Source organism: Eptatretus burgeri, chromosome 1 (assembly GCF_056783735.1).
Source record: "Eptatretus burgeri isolate ZD-2024b chromosome 1, Ebu_testis_v1, whole genome shotgun sequence".
NCBI classification, from domain to species: Eukaryota; Metazoa; Chordata; class Myxini; order Myxiniformes; family Myxinidae; genus Eptatretus; species Eptatretus burgeri.
Genome location: NC_140961.1, coordinates 143,657,131 through 143,673,696, shown reverse-complemented (window position 1 = coordinate 143,673,696; position 16,566 = coordinate 143,657,131). Strand labels below are relative to the sequence as shown.

Sequence of the window (16,566 nt, the reverse complement as noted above, 5' to 3'; positions counted from 1 at the left end):
ATACCATCGTTGCCAGGGAAACGAATGCAGCTAACATGGCGGCGCGCACGGCATTATGGGATAGCCCTGAAACCTCCACCAGAGGAGACCACTTGTTTGTTGTCCCCATGTAAAACTTCCTCCAGTTCCCTGAACGTGATTACGTTTGGAGTGCCTATTATTACGACGAATTATCTTCTCTGATAATTACAATAAATCCGAAAAGAAGGCAGAAAAATAAAAAGAATGCTTCCACAATAGGCGGTGTATTTGCTGCCGATGGTCGATACATTTTATTTTACTTGTTTCCATAGATTTTTTTTTTTTGTAAAGGATGTATCTTAAATAATAATAGAACGCATCTGAAAATGTGATGTATGTTCGTAGTGTGATAATTGCGATTTAAATTTAGCGAGAAAGGCGGGGCTTTTTATTTATTTATTTATTTATTTATTTATTTATTTATTTATTTTTTTTTTTTTTTTTTTTACCTCAGGCCTCTGCGCATGCGCGGTGTGGGTCCGCGCGCGCTAACATGGCCGATGGAGCGGATCACATCGACATATACGCCGATGTCGGAGAGGAATTTAACCAGGTAGCGGCGTCTCACCCGCCTCGGCTCCTTTGTGCTGATACTCATGCTTCGTAAGCGTCGTCCGTCGTGTTGTCCCAGAGGCTGCGAAACCGCCGCCATCGAGTCAGCTCGTGTGTGGAAGGTCCGTGTAACGTGTGTTCGCCTCCGCCATGTTAAGGCGACAACAAAGGGCGCGGCAACGCTGGGAGTTTTAACCGCGTAAATTGTCAGTCAGATGTTCGTGCTTTATTCCTGGGTTCTTATCCTTACGATCTGTCGGGATCGGTGTTTGGATGTTTTGCGGGTGGTGTATAAATACGCTGGATGGTCACGATTGCCACAAAGGTTCGCGCGGTGGGGAAGGGACTGGATGATTGTGGTGAAATGGGATTGACAAAAAATTGAGGGGAAGGAATGTCGGACGAATATCCGGCTTCCCCGGGGGTCTCGGGTTCGAATCCTCACGGCTCGGTGTCGTTGCTCGACGTGTTGAAGCAATCTTGGTTTGATCACGTGATCGGCTTCAAAATGAAGGAGCACTCCATGAAATGGCTGTGAGGGTGTTTGCGTGATGTACACGCGGCGTTTCGAATTAGGTATCGGGTATTGGGATACATGGATCGGTAGTGGGGGTTAATAGGGTGATTACAAGGTGAGTACATGGATCGATAGTGGGGGTTAATAGGGTGAATACATGGATCGGTAGTGGGGTTAATAGGGTGAGTACATGGATCGATAGTGGGGGTTAATCAGGTGAGTACATGGATTAATAGGGTGAGTACATGGATCGGTAGTGGGGGTTAATAGGGTGATTACAAGGTGAGTACATAGATGGATAGTGGGGGTTAATAGGGTGAGTACAATAATCGATAGTGGGGGTTAATCAGGTGAGTACATGGATTAATAGGGTGAGTACATGGATCGATAGTGGGGGTTAATATGGTGAGTACATGGATCGATAGTGGGGGTTAATCAGGTGAATACATGGATTAATAGGGTGAGTACATGGATTAATGGGGTGAGTACATGGATCGATAGTGGGGGTTAATAGGGTGAATACATGGATCAATAGTGAGGGTTATTGGGTGAGTATGTGGATCGATAGTGAGGCTTATAGGGTGAGTGGATGGATCGATAGGGGTTATTGGGTGAGTACATGGATCGATAGTGGGGATTAATCGGGTGAGTACATGGATCGATAGTGGGGGTTAATCGGGTGAGTACAAGGATCGATAGTGGGGGTTAATCGGGTGAGTACATGGATCGATAGTGGGGGTTAATCGGGTGAATACATGGATCGATAGTGGGGGTTAATCGGGTGAGTACAAGGATCGATAGTGGGGGTTAATCGGGTGAATACATGGATCGAAAGTGGGGGTTAATCGGGTGAGTAAATGGATCGATAGTGGGGGTTAATCGGGTGAGTACATGGATCGATAGTGGGGGTTAATCGGGTGAATACATGGATCGATAGTGGGGGTTAATCGGGTGAGTACATGGATCGATAGTGGGGGTTAATCGGGTGAGTACATGGATCGATAGTGGGGGTTAATCGGGTGAGTACATGGATCGATAGTGGGGGTTAATCGGGTGAATACATGGATCGATAGTGAGGGTGAGTACATGGATTAATAGGGTGAGTACATGGTTCGATAGTGAGGGGTTAATAGGGTGAGTACATGGATCGATAGTGAGGGGTTACAGGGTGAGTACATGGATCGATAGTGAGGGGTTATAGGGTGAGTACATGGATCGATAGTGAGTGTTAATAGGGTGAATACATGGATCAATAGTGAGGGTTATTGGGTGAGTATGTGGATCGATAGTGAGGCTTATAGGGTGAGTGGATGGATCGATAGGGGTTATTGGGTGAGTACATGGATCGATAGTGGGGATTAATCGGGTGAGTACATGGATCGATAGTGGGGGTTAATCGGGTGAGTACAAGGATCGATAGTGGGGGTTAATCGGGTGAGTACATGGATCGATAGTGAGGGGTTATAGGGTGAGTACATGGATCGATAGTGAGTGTTAATCGGGTGAATACGTGGATCGATAGTGAGGGTTAATAGGGTGAATACATGGATCGATAGTGGGGGTTAATCGGGTGAGTACATGGATCGATAGTGGGGGTTAATCGGGTGAGTACATGGATCGATAGTGGGGGTTAATCGGGTGAGTACAAGGATCGATAGTGGGGGTTAATCGGGTGAGTACATGGATCGATAGTGGGGGTTAATCGGGTGAGTACATGGATCGATAGTGGGGGTTAATCGGGTGAGTACATGGATCGATAGTGGGGGTTAATCGGGTGAGTACATGGATCGATAGTGGGGGTTAATCGGGTGAGTACATGGATCGATAGTGAGTGTTAATAGGGTGAATACGTGGATCGATAGTGAGGGTTAATAGGGTGAATACATGGATCGATAGTGAGGGTTAATAAGGTGAGTACATGGATCGATAGTGATGGTTAAGAGGGTGAGTGCATGGATCGATTGGGGTTATTGGGTGAGTACATAGATCGATATTTAGGTGTTACAAGGTGAGTACATCTATTGATAGTGAGGGTTATCAGGTGAGTGTGGATCGAAAGTGAGGATTATAGCGTTAAGTACATGGATTGATAGTGAGGGGTAATAGGGTGAGTACATGGATTGATAGTGAGGGGTAATAGGGTGAGTACATGGATCGATAGTGAGGGTTAATCGGGTGAGTACATGGATCGATAGTGAGGGGTTACACGGTGAGTACATGGATCGATAGTGGGGGTTAATAGTGTGAGTACATGGATCGATAGTGGGGGTTAATAGGGTGAGTACATGGATCGATAGTGGGGGTTAATCGGGTGAGTGCATGGATCGATAGTGAGGGGTTATAGGGTGAGTACATGGATCGATAGTGAGGGGTTATAGGGTGAGTACATGGATCGATAGTGAGGGTTAAAGAGTGAATACATGGTTTGATAGTGAGGGTTAATAGGGTGAGAGTACACGGATCGTGGGTGTGCGGTCGTAGCGGAAGCAGATCAACCTTGAGTGAGGATAATGGAAGGAGCAAACGGATCGAGAGTGAGGGGATGGAGCAGAGCACATGGATTGAGTGTGGGGTATAGGGGGATAAAATGGATGAGAGTTCCATTGAGGAGCATATGGATTGTGAGTATGGCAGAGGAGGAGCAGCATAAGCATTCAGAAGTAATAAGATTATGAGGAGGAATATAAGGATTTTGAGGAAGGAGTTGCAAAATATAATAGGAGAGTAAGGATTGAGAGGGAACATAAAAGAGGAGGAACATAAGGATTGAGTCCAAACAGAAAAAAGATGAGAGTAAGGAGATAATTGAGGAGCATGAGGAGTCAGAAGCAAGAAGGTAAAGGAGGAAGAGCATAAGGATTGAGTGGATGAAGGAAGAGTGAAAATTTTTCGTGACTGTGATTAAATCACATGGAAAAAGAGGTGGGCAAAATATTGGGAAGGAGGTTATCACAAAAAAATTGAGGGAGAGAGGGTGAAGGGATGAGAGGGGAGCATCAGTGGAGAAAGAGGGAAGTGAGGGTTTGTAGGGTGAGTACATGGATGGTTCCAGAGCAGTTGGGGTGAGGAGGGCTATTTTTAGGACCGAAGAAGTGGTAAAAGGGAGTGAAATTTTTTAAATTTCATAATGAGGGGCAGTTGAAGTGTTTGAGGTGTTTTCGAAATAGAGGTTGAGATTTGTAAATTGTCAGATGGCATGTCACGTGAAGTGTTTTTATTTTTATTTTTATTACCCTCGCCACAAGAGAGGGTATTGCATTTGGGTCCCTTTGCTTGTCTCTGTCTTTGTTTGTTTGTCCGCACAGAACTTCATTGTGTTTTTTCTGCAACCGCTTGACGGATTGAGACGACATTATCACAACAGGAGCGACTTCTCACGTTGAATGTTTTAATGATAATTTTGACGTCATAGGTCACGTGGTGTGGCAGCCATGTTGGAAAAACTCTGGATCTCTGTATCTCTGAAACCGCACCAAGGCAAAAATTGAAACTTGGCACATGGCAAGTACTCATGGGGAGTAATTTTTTTTATGATGTCATCGGTGCCTTTGTGAGGACATAATTGCACATGTAGAATGATACATCACATCAGAATGCTTCAAAGTTTTTTTTTATTTTTTTTATATATATATATTATAGTGTTACGGATTTGGAAACCTTGTGCACACAAACAGACAGCGGTCCCTGTAGTTCAGTTATTTCGATAAGTATGTGAACAGTTAGAATCCCTCCTTCTGTCCAATGGGAATTTTGTGTGTATGCTAAGAGTTATTTTTAGTTAGGTTTTTACAACAACTACTACTACTACATCCACTACAACAACGCCACTATCCCGCACTCGACCCGGGCGCCATTACCCTCGTGTTTTTGGCTGAAGGCGTGGGCAGAGCCTCCATTGCGTCAGATCGAGGCTCTGCCCAAAGGCAGGGCATGGACGTTTTTTGCAGCGAATGAGCGAAGGGCAAGCATGACACGCACGCCCCCCAGCCAATCGGGAGGTCACCACGAGTCGTCCGACAACCCCTCCATCAGGAGGCGAGGGGGTGAGGATAAGAGATCCCTCCCACCTCAGAAGGGTAGAGTGGTTGTGAGGACCAGTTTTCAGCAGAGAAGTGATCGTGGCGACTGCCTAGCCTCTGGAGTGATCGGCGCGTTCGGTCTGGCTGTGCGCGTCTGCCTCGCCTGGTGTGGCGTGATCAGGGAAGCTGGTTCGGACTCGATCGCCGGTCGCCTCGTCATCTCTGACTCGTCTGCCTTCGTGCTGGTTGGCGTCCAACACTCTTTCCGTCGTCCTTGGTGCTTGGTGCTACGTTGTGGCTGTGGGTTTGAGTCCCACCACTGGACAAGCTCGACCAGACCGCATGAGGTGGACAGGTGCAAATAAAGGCCGCGGCCATTGAGGACCATTTTCGTGTGCGTGTGCGTGTGCGTGTGCGCGTGCGCGTGCGCGTGCGCGCGCGCGTGCGTGCGTGCGTGCCATCTTTAAGTGGGATTGTTAAGTGCTTTTGCTCAATGTACATTGCCTGCCTTTTATTCGTGATTACTCTGCTCTGTGTTCCCCTCCCCGATTATTCTTTGTAAAATAAACCCTGTTAAATGTACCAGCGCGTTCTCTGTGTTTTCCTTCATTGGCCTAGCAAGGTGCGTAATGCGTATTGAGAAATAGTAAAGCCGTTCGTGCCGTAAAATTGTTCATTTGGTCCGGCGCGGATTTGGTAACTTCCGCTCGGTTACGCCGGATCATACTCGGTGAAAGGGACTCTATTCGGACAAAGTCGGCCGAGAGTGTGGTTTCCCCGGTAGTTGGACGGCGTGAGTACTTGGGTAAATTGGAATTAGACAAGTGGACCCCACCTCACGCGTCAAAATATTGATGACCACGGTCCTCCAAGTGACCCGTGAACTTTCGGAGTTGTCCGAGAGTCACGACCTAAATTCCGGGTGTTCGGTGGGAGACGACTCCACTGCTCCACCTAGTAGTCGTTTATCACGGCCGAACCCTGGCCGACAGTGTGTGTGTGTGTGTGTGCGTGTGTGCGCATGTGTGCGCGCGCGCGTACATAAATATACATATGAAGCGCCGCGAGGAGTGATGTAAGGGACACATCGGCCATTTTGGAGTTAATGCCATATAACACCATTTTAACCCTTACCCTATCATCCGAGCCTATCATCATCATATCATTAAAAAATGTCGCTTACATCACTCCTCACGGGGCCTCATATATATATATATATATATATATATATATATATATATATATGTATGTATGTGTATATATATGTATATGTATATATATATGTATATGTATATATATATATGTATATGTATATATATATATATGTATATGTATATATGTATATATATGTATATATGTATATATATATATATATATATATGTATATATATATATACACACACATATTGTTGCAGGCCGGGGGGGGGGGGGTCGGGTGAGAAGACCACTAGGTGGGGGAAGCTATGTCGATTCCCACCAGACTCCCCGAAAATGTAGGCCGTCACACACGGATAATTCCGTGACGCAGCGGGTCGCTTAAAGGTCCTATGACATGCAAAATACTGAAATTTCATTTACATATGTCCGATAGGAGTTTTTCATCGTGATTTCAGATCTGACAGTTTTTTTTCACAATACTCATTCTGTAAAATTAAAAAAACAAACCTCTTCGTAAACGCCACTAAAAATCCTCCTGAAAGGGGCGTAACCCACATGACGTCAACTACAGTATGACAAAGGCTGCACGTAGATTACTCGGGTTGGTGGTCGACGTGATTCTATTGGCTTCCTGTGTGTTTCCACATTTGATTGGTCGACTCAATCGCTTCGTTCATTTCTGCTTTAAAAAAATCGAACATTTGGTTTTGAATAATAGATGACATGGACTTTCATTTGTCTGGTAACGACAGCGAGTGTGAGAGAAATGAAGGATTTTGGTTTGAATCACATGGAGAATTGTCGGATAACATCGTCGCGGGAGGTGAAGTTAAGGCAGCTGGAAATGAAGTACGGCCTTACCAGTTCGAGCCCGAAGCAGGACAAGCAAAGGAAAATGGCGATGAAATTCCCGGAGTTCATGATGATCGGGAGGACATCCAAGGAAGACTTGGCAATATCAACTGGTTAGACTAAATCCTATTCATAATTCAATAATGTAAATTCGACTTGCAGACTGATCGATATCAGAAATATTTTAGTGAGGTGATTGGGAGGAAACACGAGTTTGTGACCAGCGCAGCGTAGCGGACATTTTTCTCCGTGGCGAATTAATCACAATCAAGGCCAGCACATGTCATCGGCTGTATCTCTCCGCGCATAAAACGAAGCAATCTCGCTATTCGGATATGATGAAAACTTGTGTGCAGAACACACCTTGCGACACAATTGTCTGGAGTAGTCCGATAAATATGACGTTCTGTTGCATTTTTATTTATTTTATTCCTACTGTCGTCATGTAGCGCCAGTAGAAAACGATGAAGAATAGAGAATAATAAAAGAAAGCTACAGCACGTCAGATTTATCGGCCTAGTCGGACGGACGACATATTTATCGGACTAGTCTAGAGTCTAGACTCTAGAGATTTCGAGTCAATCCACTCTGTGCGAGTTTCTGTATGTGACGTCAACGCTGTGATTCGCTGAAGTCAACTTTTTTAAAGGGTGGGGCATAGCAAGTTGTGAAAAGCACCAGAAATGATCGAAATATTGCTCTAATTATCCCATTTTTCATTAAAAAAAAAAAAAACATGGGTGATTTCTTCACTGGGAAGGTCAAGTTAATATATAAATAACCAGCAAGTTTTGCGTATCATGGGACCTTTAACCGACCGTGGATGCCAATAACTCAACCGCGTGACCTAGGGGCCTCCCATCTGTGGGTTAATCGTGTTACCTAATTAATCACGTGATTTAATTACTGGGGAACACGCCCTCGGTACGCCTTGTCCGAACCGGATCACTCCACCAGATCGGATCACTTTTCCGGATCGGATGCAGCCAGGTCAGGTTAGATCTGTGACCTGCTACAGGTACCATGTAAACCTGTACTAACCTGTTCCATGGTCGGGTTGTCAGCGACTAAACCGTCTCCCCCACCAGGTTTTTTGGTGAGGAGGGTGTTTGGATATAGACACCCAGCAGGATTAAAAACAAAACCTGTCAAAGGGCGGAGGAGCTCCATGTGAGCCAACGGCCATCCATATCTAGTGCCCAACTTTGTCTGCGGACGTCCTCCTGCAGTTGGGTTACTTTTTATTAGGAGGTTGGTGGCAGGATTTGCACTCCGGCCACCGTAAAACCCTTCATTCAGCAAAACACAAAAACGCAAAAAAATCTGAAAACCCACTCCGTGTGAGTACCTCCTGTGCAGCTTCCCTTCGCAGTGCAGCTCACCGGATGACGGGATTGGGGCAAAGCCTTCGGGACCCCCAATCTTTGATAGGAGGGAAACCACGGGGCAACATCCCTGGGTCAGATTGTGGGAGAATGTGTCGGAGTGGTGCTGAGGTGTCGTCCACCAGACGGCGGTCTCCTTGGGTTAACCTGAGGCAGTCCCTTCGGGTGGGTGCCTGGAATGTCCTATCCCTAAGAGAGGATGATCACCTGTCTCTGTTATCATCTGAGCTCAAGTGTTTGGACATCGGTATTGCAGCACTCTGAGGTTTGGCGACCGTATTGCGGCGAGATAATGGTGGGTGGTTACACCTACGATTTGTCTGGTCGCTCTGATGGTTACCATACTTAAGGAGATGCTGTAGCTGTGTCCAATAAGCTGACCCCAATGATAATTGAGGTAACACCGGTCAACGAGCATATTATGAGACTAAGGATTTGTCACTCCTTGGGTGTCATTTCCCTGGTCTCTGTCTATGCTTCGACTGAGGCGAGTGATCTCACCGTGAAGGATGCATTCGACGCCACGCTCGAGTCCGTGGTTGATCAGTGCACCAGATGAGATACACTTCTTGTCTTGGGGGATTTTCATGCATCGACTGGAACTGATTGGGATGGTTGGTTATGAGACATGTGTTGGTCCCCATGGGTCTATGAACCAGAATAGCACTAAGTTTCTTGACTTTGCAAGAAGTCATGGACTTCGGGTGGCTGGTTCATTGTTTCAGCGCCCACAGGCTCATCGCTGGACTTGGTATTCCAACGCTGGTGGTGTGGCAAAGGAGATTGACCATGTCCTCGTTGATGGTCGCTGGAAGATGATCCAGAATTGCAGGGTCGACTGGAGTGCTCAGTTCCTCAATACTGACCACCGGCTTGTTGTAGCAACTCTAAAGCTGCACCTTAAATCCAGGAGAATGGTACCATCCCAGCCACGGCTGGATGGTGGCAAGCTCAAGGATGAGAGGGTAGCTGAGGAGTTTGCGAACAGGCTGAGTGGACATTTGGGGGGTCTGGGTGCTTTGGGGAGTCCTGAAGAGTTGTGGAGTGCCTTCAAGACCACTGTCCTTGATGTTGCCGGTGGATGTCTTGGAACTCACCACAGGGCAAAGAAGAATTTTGTCTCTCAAGGGACACTGGATTCCATTGACCAGAGTCGCAGGGCCAGGCTGAATGGCAGAGCTGAGCTATTCAGGGAGCTGAGGCGTAAAACTGTATGTGCACTAAGGGTGGACAAGGAGGCCTGTGTGCGAGGAATCTGTGAGGGGGTAGAGCATCACCTGTGGACAGGTGATTCTTGTCCTGCTTACAGGGGAATTCGCGCATTGCATTCATCCAAGCCCATCCCTCGGAGCACTGCAGTTCGAGCAGAGAGTGGTAGGGTCTTGACAGAGGAGTCTGAAGTGAAGACCTGCTGGGCTGGTTATTTTGAGCGGTTCTACCAGGCTGATCCACCAGCTGTCGAGTTGGATGTCAAGGGTGTTGCAATCCCTGTTGCTGACCCTCCAATCAACTGTGGTCCACCTTCGCTTGTGGAAACACAGGCTGCGGTGAACCGTTTGAAACGGGGTAAAGCTCCAGGGATCTATGGCATCCATGCTGAACTTCTCAAGGCTGGTGGAAATGCTGCACTCGTGTCGTTGCATGCAGTTTTGTGCTCTGCTTCGAACACAGGCATCATCCCAACTGATTGGAAGAGGGGCCTTGTTGTCCCTCTCTGAAAAGGGAAGGGTGATCGCCAAGACTGCAGCAACTCCCGAGGGGTGACCCTGCTCTCAGTGCCGGGCAAGGTCTTTGCTCGGATAATTCTTGATAGGGTTCGCCACCATCTGCTTGAGCACCAGCGGCCAGAGCAGTCAGGCTTTACACCAAAGAGGTCAACGATTGACCGTATCCTTGCTCTTTGGGTCCTCACCGAACGCAGACGAGAGTTTCGGCAGGGGCTGCTTGCAGCCTATGTTGATCTCTGTAAAGCGTTCGATTCAGTGAATCGGGATGTCCTCTGGAGGATTCTTGGTCTTCGTGGGGTGCCACCAAAACTGATCGATCTGATATCTAAACTCTACTCTGGTACTGAGAGTGCTATGAAGTGTGGTGGTCCCATCTCTGACTTATTTCCAGTTGTTACTGGAGTTCGTCAGGGGTGTGTACTGGCCCAACACCTTTCAGCACTTGTATGGACTGGATTCTTGGAGGATGTCTGAGAGATCAAGCTGCGGTGCATAGTTTGGGAATGTCAAGATCTCCGACCTTGATTTCGCAGATGATGCAGTCATCTTTGCGGAGACTTTAGATATCCTTTTGGGGGGCCCTCGAGGTGCTGAATGAGAAGTCGGAGCCGCTGGGATTATGGGTTTCTTGGATCAAAACTAAGATCCAGGGTTTCAATGACATCGTGGATGCTGCTGTCCTGTCTGTCTGTTTTTGGTTCGGATGTTGAGGTCATGGAGAGATTCACTTACCTTGACAGTGATATTCATTTCTCTGCTGGCTGTGAGTCAGAGGTCAATAGATGTATGGGTCGGGCCTGGGGAGTCATGGATTCACTGGACCATGGGGTGTGTCGCTGCCGTTACCTGTGTGGGAGGAGGAAAGTCCGAGTCTTCAGGTCCTTGGTGCTTCCAGTCTTGCTCTATGGATGCGAGACTTGGACTCTGACCAAGGATCTGAGATGGAGACTTAATTCCTTTGTTACCAGGTCTCTTCGGAGAATCCTTGGCTTTCGCTGGTCGGATTTTGTGTCCAACGAGTAGTTGGTGAGACTCGGATGAGATTTGTTACCTGCATGGTCCGTGAGCATCAGCTGCAGCTGTATGGACATGTGGCTCGTTTTCCTGACGCTGATCCTGCTCACCAGATTCTCTCAGCAAGGGAGTCTCGTGAGTGGAGGAGGCCAATGGTCCGACCACATGCCTCGTGGTTGCAGCAGGTTGACCGGCATATCAATGAGATGGGGATGGGCGTGGCATCTGCCTGGGGGATGGCTAGACGGAGGCCCCTGGAGTACCAGTGGAAAGTGGACGCAGTGACACGCTGTTCTGGCACATGCTCCCTTCCTGACCTGACCTGATGCAGCCGAGCGACACTGCCAAGGACGTACCGGCTAAAAGATACGGATTGTTGGGAATAAAGTCCCGGCGAAAGTAGGATTCGGACCATGCTGGATCAATGGAAGAAAAGACAAAAACGAGCAGGGAACATTCCTAATAATAATAATTTATTTACAAGCAGGCGAAGAAAGATATGTGGCACAGTGAAGATTTATTGTTGTGTGTAATGCAGGGATAGAAAGAAGCGTGGTGTGACAATAAACAGGCAACTTACAAAAGGAGACACAGCAGACTTAACGCGAAAAGAATAACAATCTTCTGTAGTCTTGCTTGTGGAGGGAGGAAGGATCTCTCCTCTCCTCTCCTCTGCTCTCTTCTCTCCTCAGTTCCTCAGTTCACCGTCAGAGAGACGAACGGATGGCGTGCAACTGACTTGTATTCCTGACTGTGGCGGCGGCGGTGTTGACGGACCGGTGCCATGGAGGACGAAGGGTTCTTGTGGAGGGAGGGAGGGAGGGAGGAGGAAGGGCTCTTGTGGAGGAAGGAAGACGCGCCATAGACTGTTGGGTACCACACCCCGGAGTATCCCACCCCCCCCCCGAAACGTATTGGTGGCACGACGTGCTGTCGGGCGCACAGGTACCGATATCATAGCCTCAACTCCCCCCTCACCCCCCCCTCCCTGGTTGGAAAACTCCCTCTTCGTGTGTGTGTGTGTGTGTGTGTGTGTGTGTGTGTGTGTGTGTGTGTGTGTGTGTGTGTGTGTGTGTGTGTGTGTGTGTGTGTGTGTGTGTGTGTGTGTGTGTGTGTGCGTGCGTGTGTGTGTGTGTGTGTGTGTGTGCGTGCGTGCGTGCGTGCGTGCGTGCGTGTGTGCGTGCGTGCGTGCGTGCGTGCGTGCGTGCGTGCGTGCGTGCGTGCGTGTGTGTGTGTGCGCGTGTGTGTGCGCGCGTGCGTGCGCGTCGGCTCCGTCTGTAAGTAGAATCGTTAAGTGCCTTGTACATTGTGAATTACATTTCTTATTCGTGATAACTCTGCTGTGTGACTCCCTTACTGCATATTATTTTTAATAAACCCCTGTTAAGTGTTCCAGTTCGTTGTTTGTGTTTTCTTTCATTGGCCTAGCAAGGTGCGTCTTGAGAAATAGTAAGGCCGTTCGGGCCGATAAGTTGTCATTTGGACCGGCGGATCTTGGTAATCTCCCGCTCGGTTTACATCGGGCTCGGTAAGCGGTCCGTTCCGCCCGAGGTACGTGAGGGTGTGGTTTTCCCCGGTAGTTGGACGACGTGCGTATTTAGGTATATTGAAATTCGGCAATTAACCCTACCCCACGCCGTCGAAATATTGGCGACCACGGTCCGCTTCGGGACCCGTGAACTCTCGGACATATCCGATAGTCACGACCTAAATTCCGGGTGTTCGGTGGGAGACGACTACTGCTCCACCAAGACGACCCCCAGCCCACAACAATATATGCACAAACATATACATTCATATATATATATATATATATATATATATATATATATATATATATATATATATATACACACACACACACACACACACACACACACACACACACACACACACACACACACACACACACACACACACACACACACACACACACATATATATTGTTGTGGGCCGGGGGTTCTGTGGAGAGAACGACCATGATGTGGGGAAAGCGACTTCGATTCCCACCAGACTCCCCGGAATTGTAGGCCGTCGCTCACGGATAATTCCGTGACGCGGTGGGTCGCTTAACCGACGTGAACGCCAATACCTCAACCGCGTGGTGTCGGGTCCTCCTGTCCAGAAATAAGTTACATTTAAATGAGCCACGCGGTTTCGACTACTGGGGAACCACGCCCTCGGTACGCCTTGCCCGAACCGGATCACCCTACCAACTACCTTTCCGGATTGGATGCAGTCGAGCGGCACTGCCCAGGATGTACCGGCTCGAAGGAACGGATTATCGGAAATAAAGACCCGGCTAAACTCAGATTCGAACCATGCTGGACCAATGGAGGAAAAGTCAAAGACGAGCTGGGAACATTTCTACAATTATTTATTTACAATAAGGCAGGGAAAAGCATGTGGCACAACAAAAAGGTTAATTCGACATGTAATGCAGGAGAAAGATGAGAGAGGTGTGGTGCGGCAATTTTACAAGCAACTTACAAAAGCAGACACAGTGCAGACTTGACGCGAGATTAATAAAAGCAATAATTACAACAATGAGAATCTTACAGGCTTATCGAACGGACAGGCGCCAACACACTCAGACACACACTCAGACAAAATAAACCCAAATAAAAGAAGAGGACTTTTGCAGCCAGGGAGGGAGGGAGTTAAGGTCACAGTTTCTGGTACCTGAGCGTTTCGGGGGAGGGGTACTCCGTGGTGCGGCACCCGACAAAACTGTGCAGTTCGGTCCACAGCCGCATGTGTGGTAATCGTGTCTGTCGGAGTTCAAAGAGGCCAGAGATGAGTAGTTGGCAGGACCAGATTAGAGGCTTGGTCGAGGTCGTGTGGGCGAGGACCAGTACAGTAGGCGGGCCGTCGAGGCAAGACGTCGGCAGAGCCAGGCAGCAGGAACACTTTCACAACAATTCTCGTCAACCTCTCCAACCTGCAATTCTCTTCAACGACCAAACAACTTGCAATTATCTCCAACCTCCCCAACTTATTCAACCAACTTCCCACGACAACGACCGATTTGGAGGTCCGTGCTTTATACAGCCTGGAGCTCGGGGAGGAGCCATGGCGAAACTGACGTCATTGTCCGATCCGAGCATCCCGATTGGACCGGTCCTTCATGTGGTCCGCCTTTCTGGGTGGGGTTTCCGCCAGACGCTGGTCTGGCCCACCCACGCCGCGCGTGTCTGGGTTTGGAAAGGTGGAAGCCGATGCGGCTTTCATAGCGAACTTCGGGATTCTGCATCAGAAAACGAGTCGCTGGATAGAGTGGGTAGTCGGTGGTACGCTATGGTAAGCGAGATGAGGGTGCGAGGCAATTCACCTCAGAAAATAAATGAGGAAGAGTGGGAAGTAGAATGGAGAGGAAAATGATTTAATAAAATAAAAGGGAAAAAATGATTTATTAATCCTAACTATAGTCTATCGCAACACACTCCCTCGTCTTCCCACTATACAAAAGGTAGGGACCTAACCACGTGTATTAATGAAATAACTGACTCGGGACAACTGTATGTTGTATGCATACGGTTTCGAGAACCGTAGCTATATATATATATATATATATATATATATATATATATATATATATATATATATATATATATATATATATATATATATATATATATATATATCTAATGTGTTGGGTTTTTATTTTTAATGTTTTGGGCACCTTTTTTGGGTTTTGCACTCTGCTATTCTTTCAATATAACATCTTCATTAGCACTTGGTTGTGTCAAAGATGGAAAACTCCTCATTTACCGAACCCACTTATCCCATTTCTACCTTTTGGCCATTGTCAATTCAAGTCTAACTTCTCCACAGGCCTCAACATTGAGATAAACATCAGTTTCACAATCCCTCTGTGCACTTTGCCCATATGTTTACGAAACATGACATGTGAATTGGTACATAGGTTTCACACTTTTGCACCATGTGATTTTAGCACATTGTCAGGTTAATGAGGCTTTGAGGTATTTTTAGGTAACTCTTTCAAGTGTGCCATTTTGAATACCAATGCACATTCTGCTTCAGAATGTTTTTCTTATCTTCTTTGTTTTTATTTCATTCATCATGTTGTGTTTAATTAATTGTTTTCTTCCCCTCCGCCGCAACCACCCCTTTCGTCGAAAGGAATTTGTGCCTTTGTAACTATTCCATTCGACATCCGCCAGAGCGCGATCAAGTTTGTGCTCGTGTTTGCATTGTCGTCGCAGGAACAAGACTACAGCGGTCATGACAATGTGGATCTCTACGACGATGTAATTACAACTCCTGCAAACAATGGTGGGGACGGAGACCAACCTGACTACATAGAACCTTCAGAGGCTGTGGAAGAACCAACCAAGAACCCCCCTGCTGGTGGCACCGGCAGCGTAACGTTTAACTATAACAACAAGCGGGTGTCTCTGTATGTTGGGAATCTCACCTGGGTGAGTTGTGGGCTTGGAGGAGCGGCTCCTTCCCTTTTGCGGAATGTTATTTTTTGTTTTTATTTCATTGATTATTTGGGCTTTTCTGAGATTCAAATCAAATGGAATCTGTTTGTTATTTCTTTTTATTTATTTTATTTTTTTCCCTTCTGGGGGTCGTTATTTCTACTTTCATCGACTCGGGTATGCCTCTGCGATTGAGCAGATTTTATTTGGGTCGCAACTTGGTGCAATTATTTTTCAATGTTAACACAAATAGCGTACCGCTGGGTTGTACCGTTTGGGCTGAATTTCTTTCTTTAAACCCATCATTGCATTTCGGACATTGATTGATCGACATTATCCTGCTCCTTGCTGTTGAAATAACGTGAAAAGTTGCTTGAGCCTATCTCGTGTTTACTTATTTAGTTCCTATTTATTTACTTTGGGATGCCAAAAATCTTTGTCAATTCTGATTGGTGGTTATTTATTTATTTATTTATTTATTTATTTATTTATTTATTTAATTATTTGTTTTCATCACCTGAAAACTGTCTTAACGGAGGCTGGAAATTATTGTTTGCATTGAAAGTTATTTTCTGCAGTAATGGAAAATGCTTGCCTGAATAAGAAATTTGGGAACAATTTATTGTATGCATTGACTATTCCTGCAATTTTGTGTACAATGCCATTGCAATGAGACTGAATGCCTCTCTATACAAGCTGTTTCATTCGCTACTTGAATATATTGAAATAAGGGAAAGCACTCGTGCCAATCGTGTGGTTTGTTTTATGTTTTGCATGTGAAATAATCAAATTGTCTCGTGAATGGGAGAACAATTGTTTTTTTACTGATGGAATTTGTATATAACCGACCGTATGGGGCCATTACAAATTGAA

The 16,566-nt window shown here is 46.7% G+C and overlaps 1 protein-coding gene across 3 annotated transcripts in view; it reads left to right on the top strand.

Annotated features, from left to right (window-relative positions):
* Positions 1–464: 464 nt before the first annotated feature.
* The window catches only part of CPSF6 (cleavage and polyadenylation specific factor 6), an 83,764-nt gene continuing 67,662 nt past the window's right edge, over positions 465–16,566 (top strand). Inside the window, exons 1-2 of one of the 3 annotated variants that reach the window (XM_085846405.1) lie at positions 465–574; positions 15,472–15,687. In XM_085846405.1, the coding sequence (XP_085702531.1) occupies positions 515–574; positions 15,472–15,687 (276 nt within the window). In that variant the 5' untranslated portion in view covers positions 465–514. Of the gene's footprint in view, positions 575–602; positions 696–3,418; positions 4,592–15,471; positions 15,688–16,566 lie in introns of those variants that run through there. The other 2 variants (XM_085846395.1, XM_085846415.1) reach the window with 2 other exon arrangements.